We start from the raw sequence: 17,270 nt of genomic DNA, 5'->3' as shown, positions 1-17,270 counted from the left end.
TTCGGTGCAATAATATACGCAGTGTGTAAGGACGCGTTATAGTAATATACGCGAGTATATACTACCACGTTACTTTGGAATAACTCCCCACGGTTTACTTCACTATATCCCAGGTAGTACCAAGCAGATGTAGTGTTGCTGTTTGCCAAATTCTTTGGCATGAGGATACTTCGCCGGTTGTTCTTGTAAAGTAATTTTATGTGAAGGCAATGGATGAAGAAAAGAAGGGAAAACAATTTTGGTATAGGTTTCAGGGTCACGAATACGGAGATGAAGAATTGAAGACGTATGATAAACAAAAGGAAAGATCCTCAGAAATTGAGCCTTTAACTAAGTTGACACCTTATTTGGATTCATTGAATGGTAAGTATAATGAGATAAACAACCAAAATAAACGATGATATCTGTCGAATTGTTTTGGTTGGACGTGAACACAATTGAAACCACAATGGCAATTACTGATGCGAATAAACCTAGTTCCCAGAAAATCCGAAGAAATTAGAAAAAAATATCAAAATGAAGAACCAAGTTTGGTATTGCATATTCACAAGTATCATTTTCGGTTTGAACAACAAGATGGAGCATTCACGTACAATGGGCCGGTGAAGACTATCCTACATTACATACGAATGGAATTGATACCACCGGATTGTCTTGAAGTGTTTCAAAACTCAAATATAAAGTTTTACGATGGTTGCTTAACTGTTCGAATCGTCGATCATCGACATAGCACCTCCAACGATTCGAGTCAATCACAATCTTCCACCACAGCCTCATCTTTAAAAGCTCCGCCTCCTCCGCCTTCTCCTTCTTACCTACCAAAAAATGCAACAAATGCAGAAACAGCTATGCAGCCTGCCATGCCTGCTTCCACACAAGCATCCTCGTCTCCACCAGTCCATTACACCGTGCTGCGTCCTACACCGGAGACACTTTACCAGGATTTGTGCTTGCTGAACGAAAGTTTGGCTGGACAGTTATCAGATGATAACATTCTGGATCTGGAGTCCAAAATCTTGGTTGCTTCCGAGCCGCCACTGATTTTAACTCCAGCTGCCTCGAAGCCACAAATGATCCATGTATTAAATGAGCTGGCTGATGCTCCTCCACCATTGAAAAGAAAGCGCCAGCAAGGATCTGCTCAACTTGCCGGCGAAGAAGCCGAACGACTTGAAAAAGAAAACTTGCTTTTGCTTATGGATGACCAAAGGAATCACGATTTCCAACCTACTTTCCAAAGACTACAATTCATAGAAAATGTCCGCAGAAAGCGTGCCATTCTGCAGCAACGTCAGCAATTGCAGCAGCAACAGCAACAAGCGACGCGACAGGAAGCCCCTACATCTCAGCTTGCTAGACAGCAGTTGCAACAACAGCAACAGCAGCAACAACTACAACAACAATTGAAACAGAGAAGATCAACGCCGAAAACTCAGCGTCAAGCACCTCCCCCTAATATACATATTCCTCCTGTTCAGCCATCCATGCCAAAGCAAGCGCTTCCAGCGACTATTCCTCCCTCGATGACACAAAAAGCACCTACTGGTATGTTTCTCTTTTTTCTTTTCGAAATCGCTAATGAATTTTCGTTTAGGCCCCTTTCCTTCTTCCACTGGTCCAACACCAGCAGATCCTCCTGCCGTCAAGCGGGAGCAAGTCATGGATATGAATCGTATTCGACAGTTAGCTATTCTCTTTCAGCAAAAAGCTGCTCAAATGAAGGCACGGGGAATGAGTCGCGAACAAATCACAGAATTACTGAATCAGCAGGCAGCTGTAGCTGGAACTGATTTACCCACTATAATGACAGTTGCTAGGAACATACACCTACAACAACTTCAATTACAGCAACAACAGCAGCAGCAAATGAAAGCTGAACGACCATGACATGCTGTTTAGCGATTTCCATGCTCTACGAAGAAAATACACAAAAATTAATTTGTATTTAATTGTATATATTTTAATTTTAGCCTACAAAATAATGAATGTATATATCTTTATGATGATTTTGTGCTATAAATTTTCCAATCGAGCGCTTCCCTTTTTCTCTCAACCATTCACTAGTGTAAAGAATAGGAAAATATGATTCAGTCCAGGGTCTGAGAATTGGATTCTCTTTTAAGAGGTATGTTTTTTTATTTTATTGAATTCTAAATTGCTGGAATATTGTGATGAAATAATTTGCGATTGAGAGGTGGGTAAGCTCGGGATCTCGCCTGATCCCAATGGGCTCCATCGACATGCGAGCAATACTCTTCTGATATTTTCAGTGATTTCTTTCTTTATAAAAAAGAATATGTATTAACTGTCTCTTTTAGGACGACATCGCTCAGGATGTATATATGAATCGGCTTCTGTTTCTTTACTGGTTTCAAGGTGTATGTTTTTTATTGCTTGATGAAAAAGTAGTTTGCGATTTCGGAACATGGTGATGAAATATTTGCTCATGAATTTGTTTATGATTTTTTTGCTAATACACCAAGATCTCTGAGTGTTTCTTGAATTGTCAATGCTTTTTCATTTTCTTATTTATTCGGAATGATTTGCTAACCTAAATTTAGAGCATGTAGGGTATAAAATTGGGATTAGAAGAGAGAAGAATAGAATGGAGTAGGATACAGTAGGTCAGATGAATGAATGAACCGCGTTACAGTGCAAAATTGAATTGAGAAAGATAAATTGTGTAAAAAAGGGAAAGGAAAATGGAAGCTTTCTAGCGCTTAGTACTTGAAACTATATTTTATTGACTTTCGACTAGGTTGATCAATAGAATAAAAGTAACACCCAAAAAAGTAAACCCAATTAATATCTACCATATTGCCATTTTATTTGTCGTCGTCCGTTTCAATCTTTTCCATGTCTACTAACCGTTCACCTCTAGCGGTACGTTTGGCCTCGACATTATGATTGACGCCAATTTCGCATTCTCGAAGCTTGGATCGTTGACCGATGCTGGCTCCAGAAGCAACAATACAACAATCTAAGCGAACACCGTCCTCCACGACAATGTTGTCCATAAGAATGGAATTGCTGACGACAACGCCTTTACCAATGGAACAATTTCTTCCGATGATACTCTTTTTAATGTTGCTATTATCGCAGATGGCAGTACCCTCATTGACCATGCAATCAGCTCCGACGAGAGCTCTTTCAGAAACATTGACATCGATGAGACGAGGATCAGGCGTCAATTTAGCAATCTAAAAATCGGTCAGTCTAAGCTTCCTTCTGTCGTATAGACGGAGTATTTTAATTTACATACGCATCTGTTGAGTTCGAAGTAATTGGGCAAATTATTTGCACGAGCGCAAAGATATTCTTCCTTTGCAATAAAGGTATTGATAAGTAACTCATTAGAAATATCTTCATAATCTTCATCTGCAGAGTTTTGCAAGTCTAAACCGTTAATATCATGATCATGAAAAAAAGGGGTCAACACGAATATGGAAACTTACATTTGTTAATATCTTCCCGGATGGCAAACGGTCTTTGGTATTGGCATTTCACCAAATAAGGAATTAAATCACTGCTAATGGAGGAAATGTTTTCCTTTTCCCGGATGAGATCAATGATCCAATGTTTGAAAACATATATATGAGAGTCACCGAGGTTTGTGTGAAGGGTAATATTAGGATGCTTCCATAATAAGGACATTCGAAGGGACAAATCTCCTCCAATATCAGCTGAGCTTTTGGCATATAACAATCTCTGGGACGATTCTTCAACGCCAATTAAATGCTTCTCAGTAATCTCCTTAGATTGGTTTGTAATGTGTTCATGCTTTAATACATGGCTATACACGATGAGCGCAGAAGGGTCATTCAAACGAAAGCGATCTAAAACCATATAAGGTTGCAAATCAGTGATGCTGTCGCAACTTAGACAAACGAAATCAGTCTTCAATCAAATGTTAATAATGGCTTGCAAAAAGAGAAATAAAAGTATATACCTTGATCAAATGGGACACAGCACGAAGAGCATCGGCAGAACCCATGGAGTCGTCCATCACAGTAGGAGCTTCCACATGCACTCTTAAATGGCCGTCGTAACCAGAGCGTAACCAAGAGCTGATGTGAGCCTCGGCTTCTTCCATGCAAATGATGATAACAGAGCTGAACCCAGCTGCTTCTAACCAGTACAAGGGATAATGAAGCATGGGCTTATTGCCAACAGGAAGTAGAGCTTTTGGCAAGGAATCATTGCCGGTCAATGGATATAAACTAAAACCGTCCGTTAGTATCAGTTATTTAAGATTTGAAAGAAAGTCCCTTCTTTTGTTGGTTTATATACCCACCTGTTACCAAAGCCAGCAAAGAGCACTGCTTGAAATTCCACTGGAATCGACTGCGATTGAGAGCTTGGACGAGCTTTGCTTCCGGGAACAGTATTAAACATTGTAGGAGTGTTTGCTAGAGGCAATGCGGTCGGTTCATACAATATTGACATCGTGGTCAAGTCTTTTTTTTGCCAAGAAAATTTATCCTATGGAACCCAGGGAAACGCAAATTCTGAAAAAGACAAAAAGAGAAAAATATGAATTAAAAAAAAAGAAACTTGCCGAATTCAACAATAATATAGAGAAATGCTGTGTCTTAAAGCACTCTGCCTATGGTAAGTAAATAGTGTCCAAGAACCCACTTCCGTAAATACTTTAGCATGCTGGAACCGTATCGTTGATAAACAAACCCATTTTGCAAAAGCAACGAGAATGGAGGTCTATTCACTCTTTGATTTGTTTTGAAATACATTCATTTGGTTGATTCTACCCCATAAATATAATAATGCTTTTCGATACAATGGCTTGGTATACATGCATGAAGAAGTCTGCAAATTGACAACACAAACCTAGTACAGCTGGAAATTCCACACGGCAAGGGGAGCAAGAAGACTTGGGATGGAACAAGACACAACAGGAGGCAAGAACTGAAGCATTCTATTTTCAAACGACTCGCATAGTTTCAGCTCGATTGGCCCAATGAAAATTTGCTTCTTTTATGTCCAAGAAACAAACATTGCAGCAGATTAGATTCGTACACAGCTCAATAAGGCATAGAAACAGATGACTCATTCAACGAATCTTTAGTCGGCGAGAGTTAATATTGAAGGAACATATTTTTTCTTCTATTTTATCCATCACAATCGAAACCAGCCTGAGAGACGACCTTTTGCTATGTTCATCATGATCGTACCTACTTCAATACGTATATACTTTTTTATATATCTTTGATTTAATGAATGCTGATCTTCATAGTACAATGTTTAGAAATTATTCTGGGGTTCGTTCTATAGGTCTTACAACAAATTCTACAAATTTTTCTTCCTTTTTTATTTTTATTTCTTTCATTTTATCTTCTTCATCTGTACTCGTGACAACGAGATAATGTCTGATAAAAATGTCTCTCAGCGCGAAAAGTTACTTATTTCGGTACTGGCAAATTTTAACTTACCCTTAACCAAACACCAAAGTAAGGAGGTTAAACCAGTGAAAGCTGTAAAGACAATTTGTCCTTTATAGTACTCTAATGTAAGTAAAAAAAAAAGCGAATAATCAAACGAAAGCGAGGAGCCTTTCTTGTGTGCCAAGAGAATGTTTGCCTATGATGATTTCCACTTAATTTTAGATGCTAGACTTCTGAAATTCATATCATGTAGCACTTGGACTTTCTGAGGTAAACTGGGATTGATATTTTTGTTTCATGAATATCTGAAAAGAGGAATTTCGTTTCGTGTTCATCCCTTTCATATTAGGTGAAGAGGGCGATGAATGGCGATAGAATTCTACATTTTTATTATCTCTTTTTTTTATGGACACACTTAACTCTACAGTTCAGGGTTTGCCCCATGTTCTCTGACACCTTCTCGTGATTAAGTGAACGTTTGCTTGCTTCAATTTATCGTCTTTTATGAATGTGTCTAACCATATTTTTAGTCAAAATGTGCGGTATTTTAGCCTTAATGTTGGCTGACCGACATGGTCAGGCTTGTCCTGAAATCTATGAGGGTCTTTACAGTTTGCAGCATCGTGGTCAAGATGCCGCTGGTATAGTTACTGCTGGTAATAAGGGTCGTCTTTATCAATGTAAGGGATCGGGCATGGTTTCCGATGTGTTCCATCAATCACAGCTTCGTCAGCTCGTCGGTAGTATGGGTATCGGTCATGTGCGTTACCCGACTGCTGGAAGCTGTGCCAATTCTGAAGCCCAACCATTTTACGTGAACTCTCCTTACGGTATAGTTATGGGTCATAACGGTAATCTGATTAACGGACCCGATTTACGCCGTTTCTTGGACAAGGAAGCTCATCGCCACGTCAATACAGATTCAGATTCCGAGCTTTTGTTGAACATGTTTGCCTACGAGCTTCAACGTATGGATAAATATCGTATTAATGAAAATGATATATTTGAAGCTCTTCGTAACGTCTACGATAGAGTGAATGGTGGCTATGCATGTGTTGCCATGATTGCCGGTTTTGGCGTTCTTGGTTTCCGGGATCCTAATGGTATTCGTCCTTTGGTTATCGGCGAACGCGATACCCCTCATGGGAAAGACTATATGCTTGCTAGCGAAAGCGTTGTTTTGACTCAATTTGGATTCCGCAATTTTCGTGACATTCGTCCTGGCGAATGTGTTTTCATTCGTCGCCCTGATCGCGATGACCTTTTGTCGGGTCAAAGAGGTCCTACTCTCTTTAGTCGTCAAATTGTCCCATGCAAGCGCTTCCGACCTGATATCTTTGAATACGTCTATTTCTCTCGTCCGGACTCTGTCATTGATGGCCTTTCCGTTTATCAATCTCGACTTAACATGGGTGAGAAGTTGGCCTACAACATTATGAAGCGCTTTGGCGAAGATTATGCTAGCAAGATTGATGCTGTCATTCCTGTACCCGATTCCGCTCGTACCAGTGCTTTGCAACTTGCACAAACAGCGGAGCTGCCCTATGTTGAAGCATTCATTAAAAACCGCTATATTGGACGTACTTTTATTATGCCCGGCCAGCAAATTCGTCGCAAATCCGTGCGCCGTAAATTGAACGTTCAGCTTCAGGAATTCTTCAACAAAAATGTTTTGATTATAGACGATAGTATCGTTCGAGGAACCACCTCCCGAGAAATTGTTCAAATGGCTCGTGAATCTGGTGCTAAGAATGTATACCTCGCCAGTTGCGCACCCATGATCACTCATCCTCACGTGTATGGCATTGATCTCGCTGATTGCAAAGACTTGATTGCCTATGGAAAGACCGAATCCGAAGTTGCCGAGTCCATTGGGGCTGATGGTGTTATTTACCAATCTTTGGAAGATTTGGTGGCTTCCTGTACTACAGAGAATGTTTCAGACTTTGAACTTGGTTTATTCACTGGTGAATATACTACCGGCGCCAGTACAGAGTACCTTGTTCATCTTGAACATATGCGTATGGTCAACAACCGCGCTCGCAAGAACAGTTTTGCTGAAGATGAAGAGCGCGAAGCCCCTGACGACATTTCCTTGCATAACACGCATTCTGATGCTTCCCTTAACTAATTTTTAAAAAACCCATTTTTTGGATACCTTTAGATAACGGATTCTCTTAATATTGGACCTCACTTGCTTAAATCCCCTCTATTATACTTATCGACATATTTAGAATTTAAGCAGCTAATGCTCAAGAGTTTCCATAATTTTTTAACGCTCCCTCGTTTTATAATTTTGATTTTATAATTTTTTAATATTAATGCTTGAAATAAAGATTATTTAAATAATATAATGTATGACCATTCGACTTGCTAATACGAGGCTGTTAGACGTATTTTCTTACTCACTGTAATATAAGACTGCAGCTGTTGGCTGTTTTATGTTGTTAAAGTCCCGAGTCATTTCGTTTCATATTTTTTTCTATTATAAAACCGTGTAACCAACAGTCCATGATATGAGACAAAGCTAGTCGATTTCTAATCTCGAACTTTGTCTGGCATTTCGTTTTGAAGCATACTTCTGACTCTAAGTGTACAAAGGTTTTTCTATGGCTTAATAACAAATACTTCAATTACTAAAAAGTTTTGGACTTTCATTTTCAGTTAGTGTACCTTGATTAGCAGGAATTAAGTGCTTAGGTAAGTTTTCAACGAAGATTATGAGCAAAACCTCTATACCTGTTTCAGAAACCACTAAGCCTGTCTCGGATGGAGGTCATGAAATAATTGGAAACTATTTGCATAATGATGCATCCGATCATTCAAATGGTAACTCCAGGAAACCATTTGTTAGGTCCCACAAACAAAATGGGAGAACAGCAAAGCGAAGAATAAGAGGAAAAAGATATGAGCATACGGTGAATGAAACTCTCCTTCGAAATGCCTTTTTTCATTGCATTTATTATCTTCGCCTCCTTGGATGGGCGCTATGGAGAAGTTACTTGATTTTTAGATTCTTGGTCCTCTATCGTAAACGGATCACTTTCATCACTTTTCTGTTTTTAATATTTCCATTTCTTTTTCTGACGCAAGATTACGAACCTATACGACTCCGGATCATCCACTTGATTATTGATTATACTCATCGGTTTACTGCTATATGGAAGCCCGGCTTTCAGCCTCCTGGTTCTCCGTTTTCGAAAGAATCTGTGATTATCTCTTATAATATGTACCGTGATTACCCAAAACTACATAAACTGCTATGTACGGCTATTTCTTTTCCCTTATTTCTCCAACCAATTGATGCATTAGTTAATAACTTTAGTCGACTTGACGGCGGCTCGGTTGACCCAAGGTTTGAAGATTTTTCTTTACTTTTCAAAGCGATTGTTCAAAATACAACAGAGCTAGAGAGCAATTACAACCTTCTATGCGCGAAAGATGTTTTAAGTTTGGGAAATTCCAAATTGGACTTGTTGGAAGCCAATACTCAAGCGCTTTATCAAAAAGTATCTTCTTTGCATCAGTGTTCAAGGATGGTCAATGATATGGCACTTTATGTGAACAACTTTGAGCCATACGACACGATCTATCATACTCTGATATTAAGAGACGTAGAGCTGGACTTTGTTTCCTTAATTTTAAACTATACGCGTCTATTGCCAGATATATTAAATACTCAACATGTACTACTAGGCCTGGTATATCCTAAGGGGATAGCAACAGCATCAGAAGCTGAGTTTGAGCATCATTCGACAAAGCCTAAGGAACATAATAAAAGCAATCATTTGGAGAATCAGCCATCCACTCTTACGAAATTCGTTTCTCATGACGATCTAACAAACCTTACGAAAGATTTGGATGACGCTCGAAAAGACATAATAAAAACCTTTGAATCTATTTCACTAAATAATTCTTTCGAGCATCGGAAGGATCTGTCAAGAAGATATGCAGAACAAACACTCAACCGCTTAAGAAGTTCAATGGCCAGTCAACCAAACTTCGCCTTGAAAGCTGTGGGAGCATGCATCGATTATGCATGGACATTTCCGAAACCAACAATTTCCGAGATTTTTAAAGAATACTGGAGCAAAACAACAAATGTACCTGCTGTGTTATTAACCGATAATATTGACAGTTGCTGGTGTTCGACTGGATCCCTTGTACAAGTTGCTATCGAAGTTTCAAAGCCTATACATATCAGTCATATCTCTTTGTTACAGCCTGTCCATGGAGACTTTTCAAAGTTCCCTGAAAAGTTGCGAATATTTGGACTACTGGATAAACACACCAATGCCAATGAAACATTGAAAAACCAAGAATCTCTTCTACTACTTGGAGAAATACCAATTCCTTCAATGTTATCAACCATTTCAACGGTGTTTCACCTATCTGATTATTCTGAGAACCCAGATCGAATAACTCAACTATATTATAAAAGCTTTGTCATACAAGCATCTTCATCTAAAGAACTATCCGACTCTCTTTGCTTGTACCATGTTGGCGTTCATGGAAAGGAAGCAAACCTATAAAAATTCAATACCTTTCTTTTACTATTTCTACACCTTTTTCATAATTTGAAAACTTCATGAGATGCTTAATGCCCGTTTTTGTTTCTTCCTGAATGCAGTGTTTTTGCATTCTCTTTAATCTTTTATAACTGATACGCATACCATATATTTAAAGCCTCTTTTATCTCTTAACTTAGATTATAGAAGAACTAGCAGCTATTAAAACATAATTATTTTTACGCCCAACTTCCAGTGACCCAGTATCTTTATTACGCGTATCACTACCTACCCAATACTTACCTGTTCATTTCCTCAGGATGTCTTCTGAATTCCCAGCAATTCAGCCCGGAGGGTATGTATAGAACTATTTGGAAGATTTTGAAGGAATTCAAACGTTGCTTGCTTCTCAGGGAACCTTCATTCTGGTAACAATCTTCCAAACTTTCTTCAATAAAATACTATCCACGATACTCTGTTTTTCAATTCGTTGTAGTATTTATTACGTTTTTCCTTTTCTTGGCAGTTACACTAACTTTTATAAAGGTCATTGATTCTAGCTTGGCGTATACAAGGTAAAAAGGTCTTAGTAATTGGCGGCGGCGTGGTTGCTTCTGGCAGAATTAATCATGTTTTAAACGCTGATGGAATCCCAATTGTTGTCAGTCCTGAGAGCGGTCTCTGTAAAGAAGTAGCGTTTCGCATCCATGAAAAACAGGTGGAATGGAGAAATCGAGAATTCTCTCCAGATGACATTACAGAGGATATAGCTATGGTTTTATCGGCGGTTGATGATCCTTCTCTGTCTACTCAAATTTATAAGTTATGCCAGTCGAAACGAGTACCCATCAATGCAGCTGATATTCCACCAGAATGCGACTTCTATTTTGGCGCAGAAATTCGAGAAGGACCCCTTCAAATCATGGTTAGCACAAATGGAAAAGGGCCTAAGCTTGCTACTATCATCCGAGATCATATTCGAAACACTCTTCCAAACGATGTATCCGCCGCTATTACTCAGACCGGACTTTTAAGACAAAAGCTCAGAGAAATAGCACCTACGCCGGAACAGGGAAGAAAACGCATGAGGTGGATGATTCGCCTTTGTGAAAAATGGTCCTTGAATGAACTGGGATCTCTAAAAGAAGAGCAAATGGGCAAATTGTTGTGCCATTTTCCGTCTTCCGTCCCTACATTCAAGGAATTGACGAGTGCACCACCCAACGTTCTTGAGAACTACGTTTGGGCAACCACTGTTCTTTTGGCCGGAGGTTTAATTTTTGCAAAATATTTTAAACACTGAGATTTATTCATCTAATATTGTTTTGGTTTGATGAGTTTTTGAATGAAAGATTTCAATGAATTGAATATTCGTAATCTTTTATCACTTGCTTGGTTTACAAAGTTCGAGGTTAATCAATTCTATTACTGTTACTAAGAACCATCAAAAAGGTTTATTTTAATATTATCTTTACAAAGTGTACTTAAAGTCAAAGTAGTTTTTGTCGAATGCATGAACACGAACGTAACCATCTTCTCCTCCACTAGCATAACCAGTGCCCTTAGGATGAACGGCGATTGTGTTGATGGGACCAAAATGACCCTTGACACGACCCAATTCTTCTTCTAAGATAGCATGGTAGAAACGGGTTTCGAATTTACCCTGTCTAGTGGCAGTTGTAGTGACATCTCTAGCTTCTTGACCACCACCAAGAACAATAAAGTCTTGGACTGGGGTAATGCTTGAAGTGTTCAAAGGAGTGTCGGTGAGATAGGTTTTAATAACATCGAAAGAGTCAACATCGGTGAGCTTGGCGGTGGTATCTTTGCAAGCAGTAACGAAGTATGTACGATCAGGGGAGAATTGCAAGTCGGTGATGCTAGCACCAATGTTGTGAACTTGCTTGGACTCCAAAAACTCACCGGTATAAGCATCATAACGAGAAACGGAGCCGTCATCGTGACTAGTAATAAGATACTTGCTTAAATAAGACCAGCCAGCAACGGTAGCCTTAGATTCACGAGTTGTGATGACATACAAGGGAGTTTCGGCGGCAACGTCGTTTTCAGAAGAAGGAACGCGGAAAACAGTGACAGTACCAGAAAAACCCATACGTTGTTCCGTGACGGCAAGAATCCGGGAGTCATCCTCATTGAATTCTACACGCTTCACAGCAGTGGGGAAGTCCCATTTGAACAGTTGTTTTCCGGTCTTAACATCCCAAAGGCGCATTGTGTTATCGGCAGCACCACTAGCCATTAAACCACTATTTTCTACACATCAGTCATTAGTAACGTCTTCAATCACAGCATCTCAGAAATCTTCTCATGAGCCGCGACCATCCAAATGGGAGCCCAAAACCGCGCGTCAGCCCAACTTTTTTGTCTTAATTTCAACAAGTCCCTCTTCCTTATTTTTATAAACCAAATATGACCTGACGCCAAGTTCCCGTGTATGGATCGCGCGTCACGCTCTCAAGGAATTTCCTTGCAAAAATTTTACTTACTGCTAATATCACAGGTCCAGATGGCACCAGTATGTCCCTCGTAAGTTCCCAAACGTTCTCCGTTATGGGAGAACCAAACGTTAATTACTTTGTCTTTGGCACATGAAAATAACAAATCACCCTACAGACGCATTAGCACATTTATTCCTCTCCGTAGTCACCAATTCATCAACGAACGTACATCGTGATTATATTTAATTTGTGTCAAAGGACGCTCATGCCCTTGTAAGATGATGGGTCTCATCCTGAGTCGTGTCTGGTAAAGGATGAAAACGAATTCACCATGAATGTAGTCTTTCCTTACATTTACCGATTATTCGCTATTTCTCTATAAGTTTCATTTAAAAGTGCGTAGTATATTGTAAGCTGGTGCATTAGACCTCCGTAAACGGCTTTAGGTAGATGAACGTATATACTTAAATGATTGGAGACTTACGTTTGGAGGATGGAAAAGTAAACAAGAACAACCACCTCTTTCGTTTTGTCTATCTCCTTCGAAATTGGATAATTTTTACTGTGTTCGTGTCCTTTGCTTTATTATTTATTAATATAAGAATTTCTTCTGGTATTTCTTTGAGATTGTTACGAGTTTCTTAGAATTGGCTTGCTTGAAGTGTCACAAAGAAAAAGTCTACGATTTGAAAGAGAATTGCTGGCAAAAATATACTAAAGAGGATCAGATACCATTGAATTCTATCATCCTTTTAAAATATACGTTCATTCGTTTATTACATCTTTCACAATTGCTGTTATTTAAGTCTATTTACCATGGGTAGCTTGTTGGACTGGTTGGCTCATTTTCCTCCTTTACTATGGGGTTTGGAACACGTAGAAGAAATTGTGATTCGTGCGCTTCAACATGGGAAAGTTCCTCAACACGTTGCATTTGTCATGGATGGAAATCGCCGGTGGGCTCGCGAGCACCGTGTAGAAACGATTGAAGGTCATAGCTTAGGCTTTGAGGCTTTGAAGAATGTAGGCACCGTCTGTTTTGTAATGTCACTTGCTTTTACTAACGAAGTTCTTTAGCTTCTTCGAGTCTGCCTTAAGATGGGCGTAAAGGAAGTATCGGCATTTGCCTTTTCTATAGAAAACTTTAAGCGTTCAAAACACGAAGTTGATACACTCATGGATATTGCCAAAAACAGTCTCACTCAAATTACCGCTCATGGGTACGTTTTATTGCTTCTTGGTTCCTATTCGTATTAACAACGTTCTTTTTAGAGATATGGTCGATCAATATGGCATTCGAATTCGTATTGTTGGTGATCTTGCCCGTTTGAAACCGGACGTTTATGAAACTGTCGTCAACGTCGTTGAATCAACAAAGAATAATACCAGGTAAGCTTTTCTACCCGAGTTTTCTTTATTCTGACTAGTGTTATAGAGCTACTTTAAACGTTTGCTTTCCATATACGTCGCGTCACGAAATATCCAACTCTGTGCAAAGCATTGTTCACTTAGCCGAGGATGAAAAAATTGTGCCAGAAGATATTGATGAAGCATTGTTTGAAAAGAATCTTCTTTTGAACGACAGTCTTCCTCTCGATTGGTTAATTCGTACCAGTGGTGTTGAACGTCTATCGGACTTTTTAATGTGGCAGGTATGAATGTCTATCAAGCCTTTTTTTATTTACTTTACTAATCAATTTAAGGTCCATGAGGATTCCCAAATCAGCTTTATAGACAATTATTGGCCCGATTTTTCTATTTGGCGTTTCTTTCCAATGCTCATCCGTTTTCAACTTGAAAGTCAACAGGATGCATAAGATATTCTATGAGTTTACGTTTATGTAATCTACTCATCACTTTATTTTCTTTCTTTTAACCATGAATTAATAAATAATAATCTATTAATGATAGTATTTCAAAGTTTGACATCTGACAGAGAGTAAAAAAATGCGGCTTGTTTAAATTTCACATTTTTGAATCACGACCAAAAAAATTAAAAACTTCCAAGTATGCCTGATTGTCCCTTTGCACAGCTGCAACACAACGATTTTCATCATAATGGACCTGCCAAATACCTGAAACATCTGTCAATAGATACTTCAGTAGCTTTCCCGTCTTTATGTCCCATAGTTTTAAAGATCCGTCATTGCTACTAACAATTTTATGTTCATCGCCTTGCAAAGTTCGTATATATCCACCGTTCGCGTACATTACCATTTGCTGAGTACCACTGCTGAGATCCCATATTCGTATCGTTGAATCAGCAGAGCCAGAAATGAGCTTATCTTGTACAACATTGAGTAATGTAACCGGTAGCGAATGTCCTTCCAAGGTGTGTAAGCAAGCTCGCGTTCGTAAATCCCATACTTTCACAGTTTTGTCCATACTGCTGCTGATACAAAGATTCTTCTCCGGTTCGTAGAGAACGCTGTATACTCTAAGAGTATGCCCACGCAAGTGGCATAAGCAATCGCCGGTAGAAATACGCCAGACTCTTATGGAATAATCGTAGCTTCCGCTGACCAATATATCTCCGTATCCTGAAATGCATCGAACTGATTCAGTATGTCCCATGAGCGTATGAACATAATATGGATTCTTTTCCCATTGCTCAATAGATGTAGACTCACTTGGTAGATAACGAGGATCATTTTCCTCAGGAAATTTCCATACTCGAAGAGTATGATCCCGAGAACCACTAACTATATAAGGTCGCGAGGGCTCGATAACAATTCTTCCATCACGAAAGACTCTTTTCGGACTCAATATTTCGAGACAGCGGATTGTAGACGTATGACCTCGAAAAATATGTGTACATTCTCCGGTTTTTATATTCCATACACGAATTGTTTTATCCAGAGATCCAGAAACAAGAGTGTTGCCATGTATCTGGACAGCCCAAACGCCATCTTTATGACCTTCCAAGCGGGCTTCCAAAGCTCCTGTTATGGCACTATGAATCTGGATACTTCCAGACTCTGAACTTATTACTATTTTGTCTTTATGTATCCTTAAGAAAGTTACCATACGGTCCGAATCGTGTACAGGAAAAGACAGATGAGATGGCGGTATAGCTGGAGAAATCCAGCGTTGCTTTTTTAAGTAATGTCTTTTAAAAATATCGTAAAAATATTCATCAGCAACATGATTATTATGTAGAAACGGTGGTGGAGGTTTCAAAGGATAAGCATAATTCCAATCTTGCAAGTCAACGGAGAATCCCGAATTTTCAAATTGTAGTCTCCAATACCAAGTAAATGACGAAATTATATCCCTCCATTTTTTATGTACAAGAGCTACTGTTAAAAAGGACGGGAAATCCAAATATCCCAGTATTTTGCGAACAATGAAATTAGGTAAATGTGCCAGTAAATCCTTCTTCAACAAAAGCTCACATTTGTTCATGAGCGGCCGCATGCTCCTCCGTTCACAAGAACGTAGCATTTGAAAAAAGGTATATGCTTGAACGTTTTCAGGCAATGATTGATACTTTTCAGCAATTGACGTCAAACTCAGTGGTTCAGTCTGGGAAGAAGAACAGAAAGGAGATCCCCTCTGGCTAATAGGAGTTAATGGTGCTTCCACTTTTGGAGAAGGAGGAATGGCATATGAATTCGATATAGAGGAAACATCGTTTCTCCTGCAAATCCGCTTACGATGACGAACACTTACTCTTTCTGATAGAGAAGAAGGCTGAGATACAAGAGAATTTTTCTGTGGAACTAGAGAAAGATCGAATTCTCTAACATCTTCTGAAGAAGCCATGTCATAGAAACGATAAGATACATTTCCAGAATTGACATTGAATTGCTTTAAGGACTCCGGGAGGGCCGACTTACTCAGGGGATAATGATCATACCTACTTTGGTTTTTTCTTTGGGCAGAGGCGATAAAATAATCCTGATATCTTTCTGAAAGGGCTGAGGTGTCGGAGGGCTCTGGAGGAGTTGCTGGATTGCTGTTCATCAAAGAATCATTAATATTAGAAGAAGAACTTTCGGAGAAATAATTAGAAGACATAAGAAAGGCAGCAAAGTATTTAAAAGGAGTATGACTGAAATGAAAGACGAACACAATATTAAGGATTCATATACAGTTTCGTAGCGAATAACGTATAACTAGAAAAATGGTTTGTAAATGGAACACAAAGTCTGAGAGTATTAAATCGATCAAAAAGTGTTCTCTTTACAGGTAAAGGACTATCTGAAGAATTAATGATAAAAAACAACAGTCGAAAAGAAACCAAGGACAATAAAATGGAGAAAATGAGTTTTGTTATGTCTTTTTTAAGAAATAAAACCTCGACAATCCTAATTCCTAGTCAAAAAATGCATTGTCAAATTGCCCAGTACGAATGGAGCAACGTAGTGTGCCAGGATGTTTGAGATCCCAGGCTAGTCAGAACGAAGTTTTCAGAAGAATTAACAAGGAAATATGAGTTAAATATATAATAAATATTATTTTTGAAGAAGAAGAAGCTGAAAGTAATATTAAGAAAAAGGCCGATCAAGACACTGTTTTGTTAGTCAACTTCATTCCATTTAGAAGAGAATTCTAGAAGTGTAACTCATAAAAGGATTACAAAAAAGATAATGAAATTGATTTCTAGTGGTGAATGCAATTGTCAAACATGGGCTGTACTTATTTTCAAATGAAAAGTTGTCAGCTTACAGTACTAGGACCAGCATATGATTAAAGATAAATAATTGAAATGAAGGATAAATCGTTAGTTGAGGTGTCTTAACAGCTCACGTTGCAATATATGTGGAATGAGTTTTTTCCACAAACAGACTCACTGAAGGCTTAACCAGAAAAAAGAACAAATAGAAAAGGACATCAAGAAATAATTGGATTAGCAATTAAAGGTAAGTATTCAAAAATTGGTGTGAAACGCGACCTTTAAG

At 38.8% G+C, this 17,270-nt stretch overlaps 8 protein-coding genes and 2 non-coding genes across 10 annotated transcripts; 7 read left to right on the top strand and 3 right to left on the bottom strand.

Moving 5' to 3' along the window:
* Window positions 1–209: 209 nt before the first annotated feature.
* On the top strand, window positions 210–1,887 carry spt20 (SAGA complex subunit Spt20; the record flags this gene model as incomplete). The annotated part of the gene is made up of 3 exons (XM_056181203.1): window positions 210–363; window positions 478–1,545; window positions 1,595–1,887. 3 exons carry the CDS (start codon window positions 210–212, stop codon window positions 1,885–1,887), a joined length of 1,515 nt encoding a protein of 504 aa, XP_056037257.1.
* A 542-nt stretch (window positions 1,888–2,429) lies between these two features.
* Window positions 2,430–2,450, top strand: snoU24. The gene has a single exon (XR_008803691.1). It is a non-coding gene; the product is annotated as a small nucleolar RNA U24 (small nucleolar RNA).
* A 375-nt stretch (window positions 2,451–2,825) lies between these two features.
* On the bottom strand, window positions 2,826–4,446 carry tif223 (translation initiation factor eIF2B gamma subunit; the record flags this gene model as incomplete). Its single annotated transcript, XM_056181202.1, has 5 exons — window positions 2,826–3,200; window positions 3,263–3,396; window positions 3,456–3,897; window positions 3,950–4,220; window positions 4,295–4,446. The coding sequence occupies 5 exons, from the start codon at window positions 4,444–4,446 to the stop codon at window positions 2,826–2,828; spliced, it is 1,374 nt and encodes a 457-aa protein (XP_056037256.1).
* A 1,147-nt stretch (window positions 4,447–5,593) lies between these two features.
* On the top strand, window positions 5,594–5,670 carry snoR58. Its single transcript, XR_008803690.1, has one exon. It is a non-coding gene; the product is annotated as a small nucleolar RNA snR58 (predicted) (small nucleolar RNA).
* Window positions 5,671–5,934: 264 nt separating this feature from the next.
* On the top strand, window positions 5,935–7,530 carry ade4 (amidophosphoribosyltransferase Ade4; the record flags this gene model as incomplete). The annotated part of the gene is made up of 1 exon (XM_056181201.1): window positions 5,935–7,530. The coding sequence occupies one exon, from the start codon at window positions 5,935–5,937 to the stop codon at window positions 7,528–7,530; it is 1,596 nt and encodes a 531-aa protein (XP_056034909.1).
* Window positions 7,531–8,119: 589 nt separating this feature from the next.
* Window positions 8,120–9,931, top strand: csi2 (mitotic chromosome segregation protein Csi2; the record flags this gene model as incomplete). Its single annotated transcript, XM_056181200.1, has 1 exon — window positions 8,120–9,931. The coding sequence occupies one exon, from the start codon at window positions 8,120–8,122 to the stop codon at window positions 9,929–9,931; it is 1,812 nt and encodes a 603-aa protein (XP_056034910.1).
* Window positions 9,932–10,227: 296 nt separating this feature from the next.
* met8 (siroheme synthase Met8) lies at window positions 10,228–11,210 on the top strand (the record flags this gene model as incomplete). The annotated part of the gene is made up of 2 exons (XM_056181199.1): window positions 10,228–10,262; window positions 10,454–11,210. The coding sequence occupies 2 exons, from the start codon at window positions 10,228–10,230 to the stop codon at window positions 11,208–11,210; spliced, it is 792 nt and encodes a 263-aa protein (XP_056034901.1).
* A 168-nt stretch (window positions 11,211–11,378) lies between these two features.
* sum1 (translation initiation factor eIF3i) lies at window positions 11,379–12,658 on the bottom strand (the record flags this gene model as incomplete). Its single annotated transcript, XM_056181198.1, has 3 exons — window positions 11,379–12,181; window positions 12,415–12,535; window positions 12,596–12,658. The coding sequence occupies 3 exons, from the start codon at window positions 12,656–12,658 to the stop codon at window positions 11,379–11,381; spliced, it is 987 nt and encodes a 328-aa protein (XP_056034902.1).
* A 524-nt stretch (window positions 12,659–13,182) lies between these two features.
* Window positions 13,183–14,183, top strand: rer2 (cis-prenyltransferase; the record flags this gene model as incomplete). Its single annotated transcript, XM_056181197.1, has 5 exons — window positions 13,183–13,389; window positions 13,444–13,586; window positions 13,639–13,755; window positions 13,802–14,018; window positions 14,070–14,183. The coding sequence occupies 5 exons, from the start codon at window positions 13,183–13,185 to the stop codon at window positions 14,181–14,183; spliced, it is 798 nt and encodes a 265-aa protein (XP_056034903.1).
* Window positions 14,184–14,331: 148 nt separating this feature from the next.
* pop2 (F-box/WD repeat protein Pop2) lies at window positions 14,332–16,386 on the bottom strand (the record flags this gene model as incomplete). Its single annotated transcript, XM_056181196.1, has 1 exon — window positions 14,332–16,386. The coding sequence occupies one exon, from the start codon at window positions 16,384–16,386 to the stop codon at window positions 14,332–14,334; it is 2,055 nt and encodes a 684-aa protein (XP_056034904.1).
* Between the last annotated feature and the right edge of the window lie 884 nt (window positions 16,387–17,270).

Source organism: Schizosaccharomyces osmophilus, chromosome 1 (assembly GCF_027921745.1).
Source record: "Schizosaccharomyces osmophilus chromosome 1, complete sequence".
In the NCBI taxonomy this organism is placed as follows: Eukaryota; Fungi; Ascomycota; class Schizosaccharomycetes; order Schizosaccharomycetales; family Schizosaccharomycetaceae; genus Schizosaccharomyces; species Schizosaccharomyces osmophilus.
This window is presented reverse-complemented; position numbering and strand designations above follow the sequence as displayed.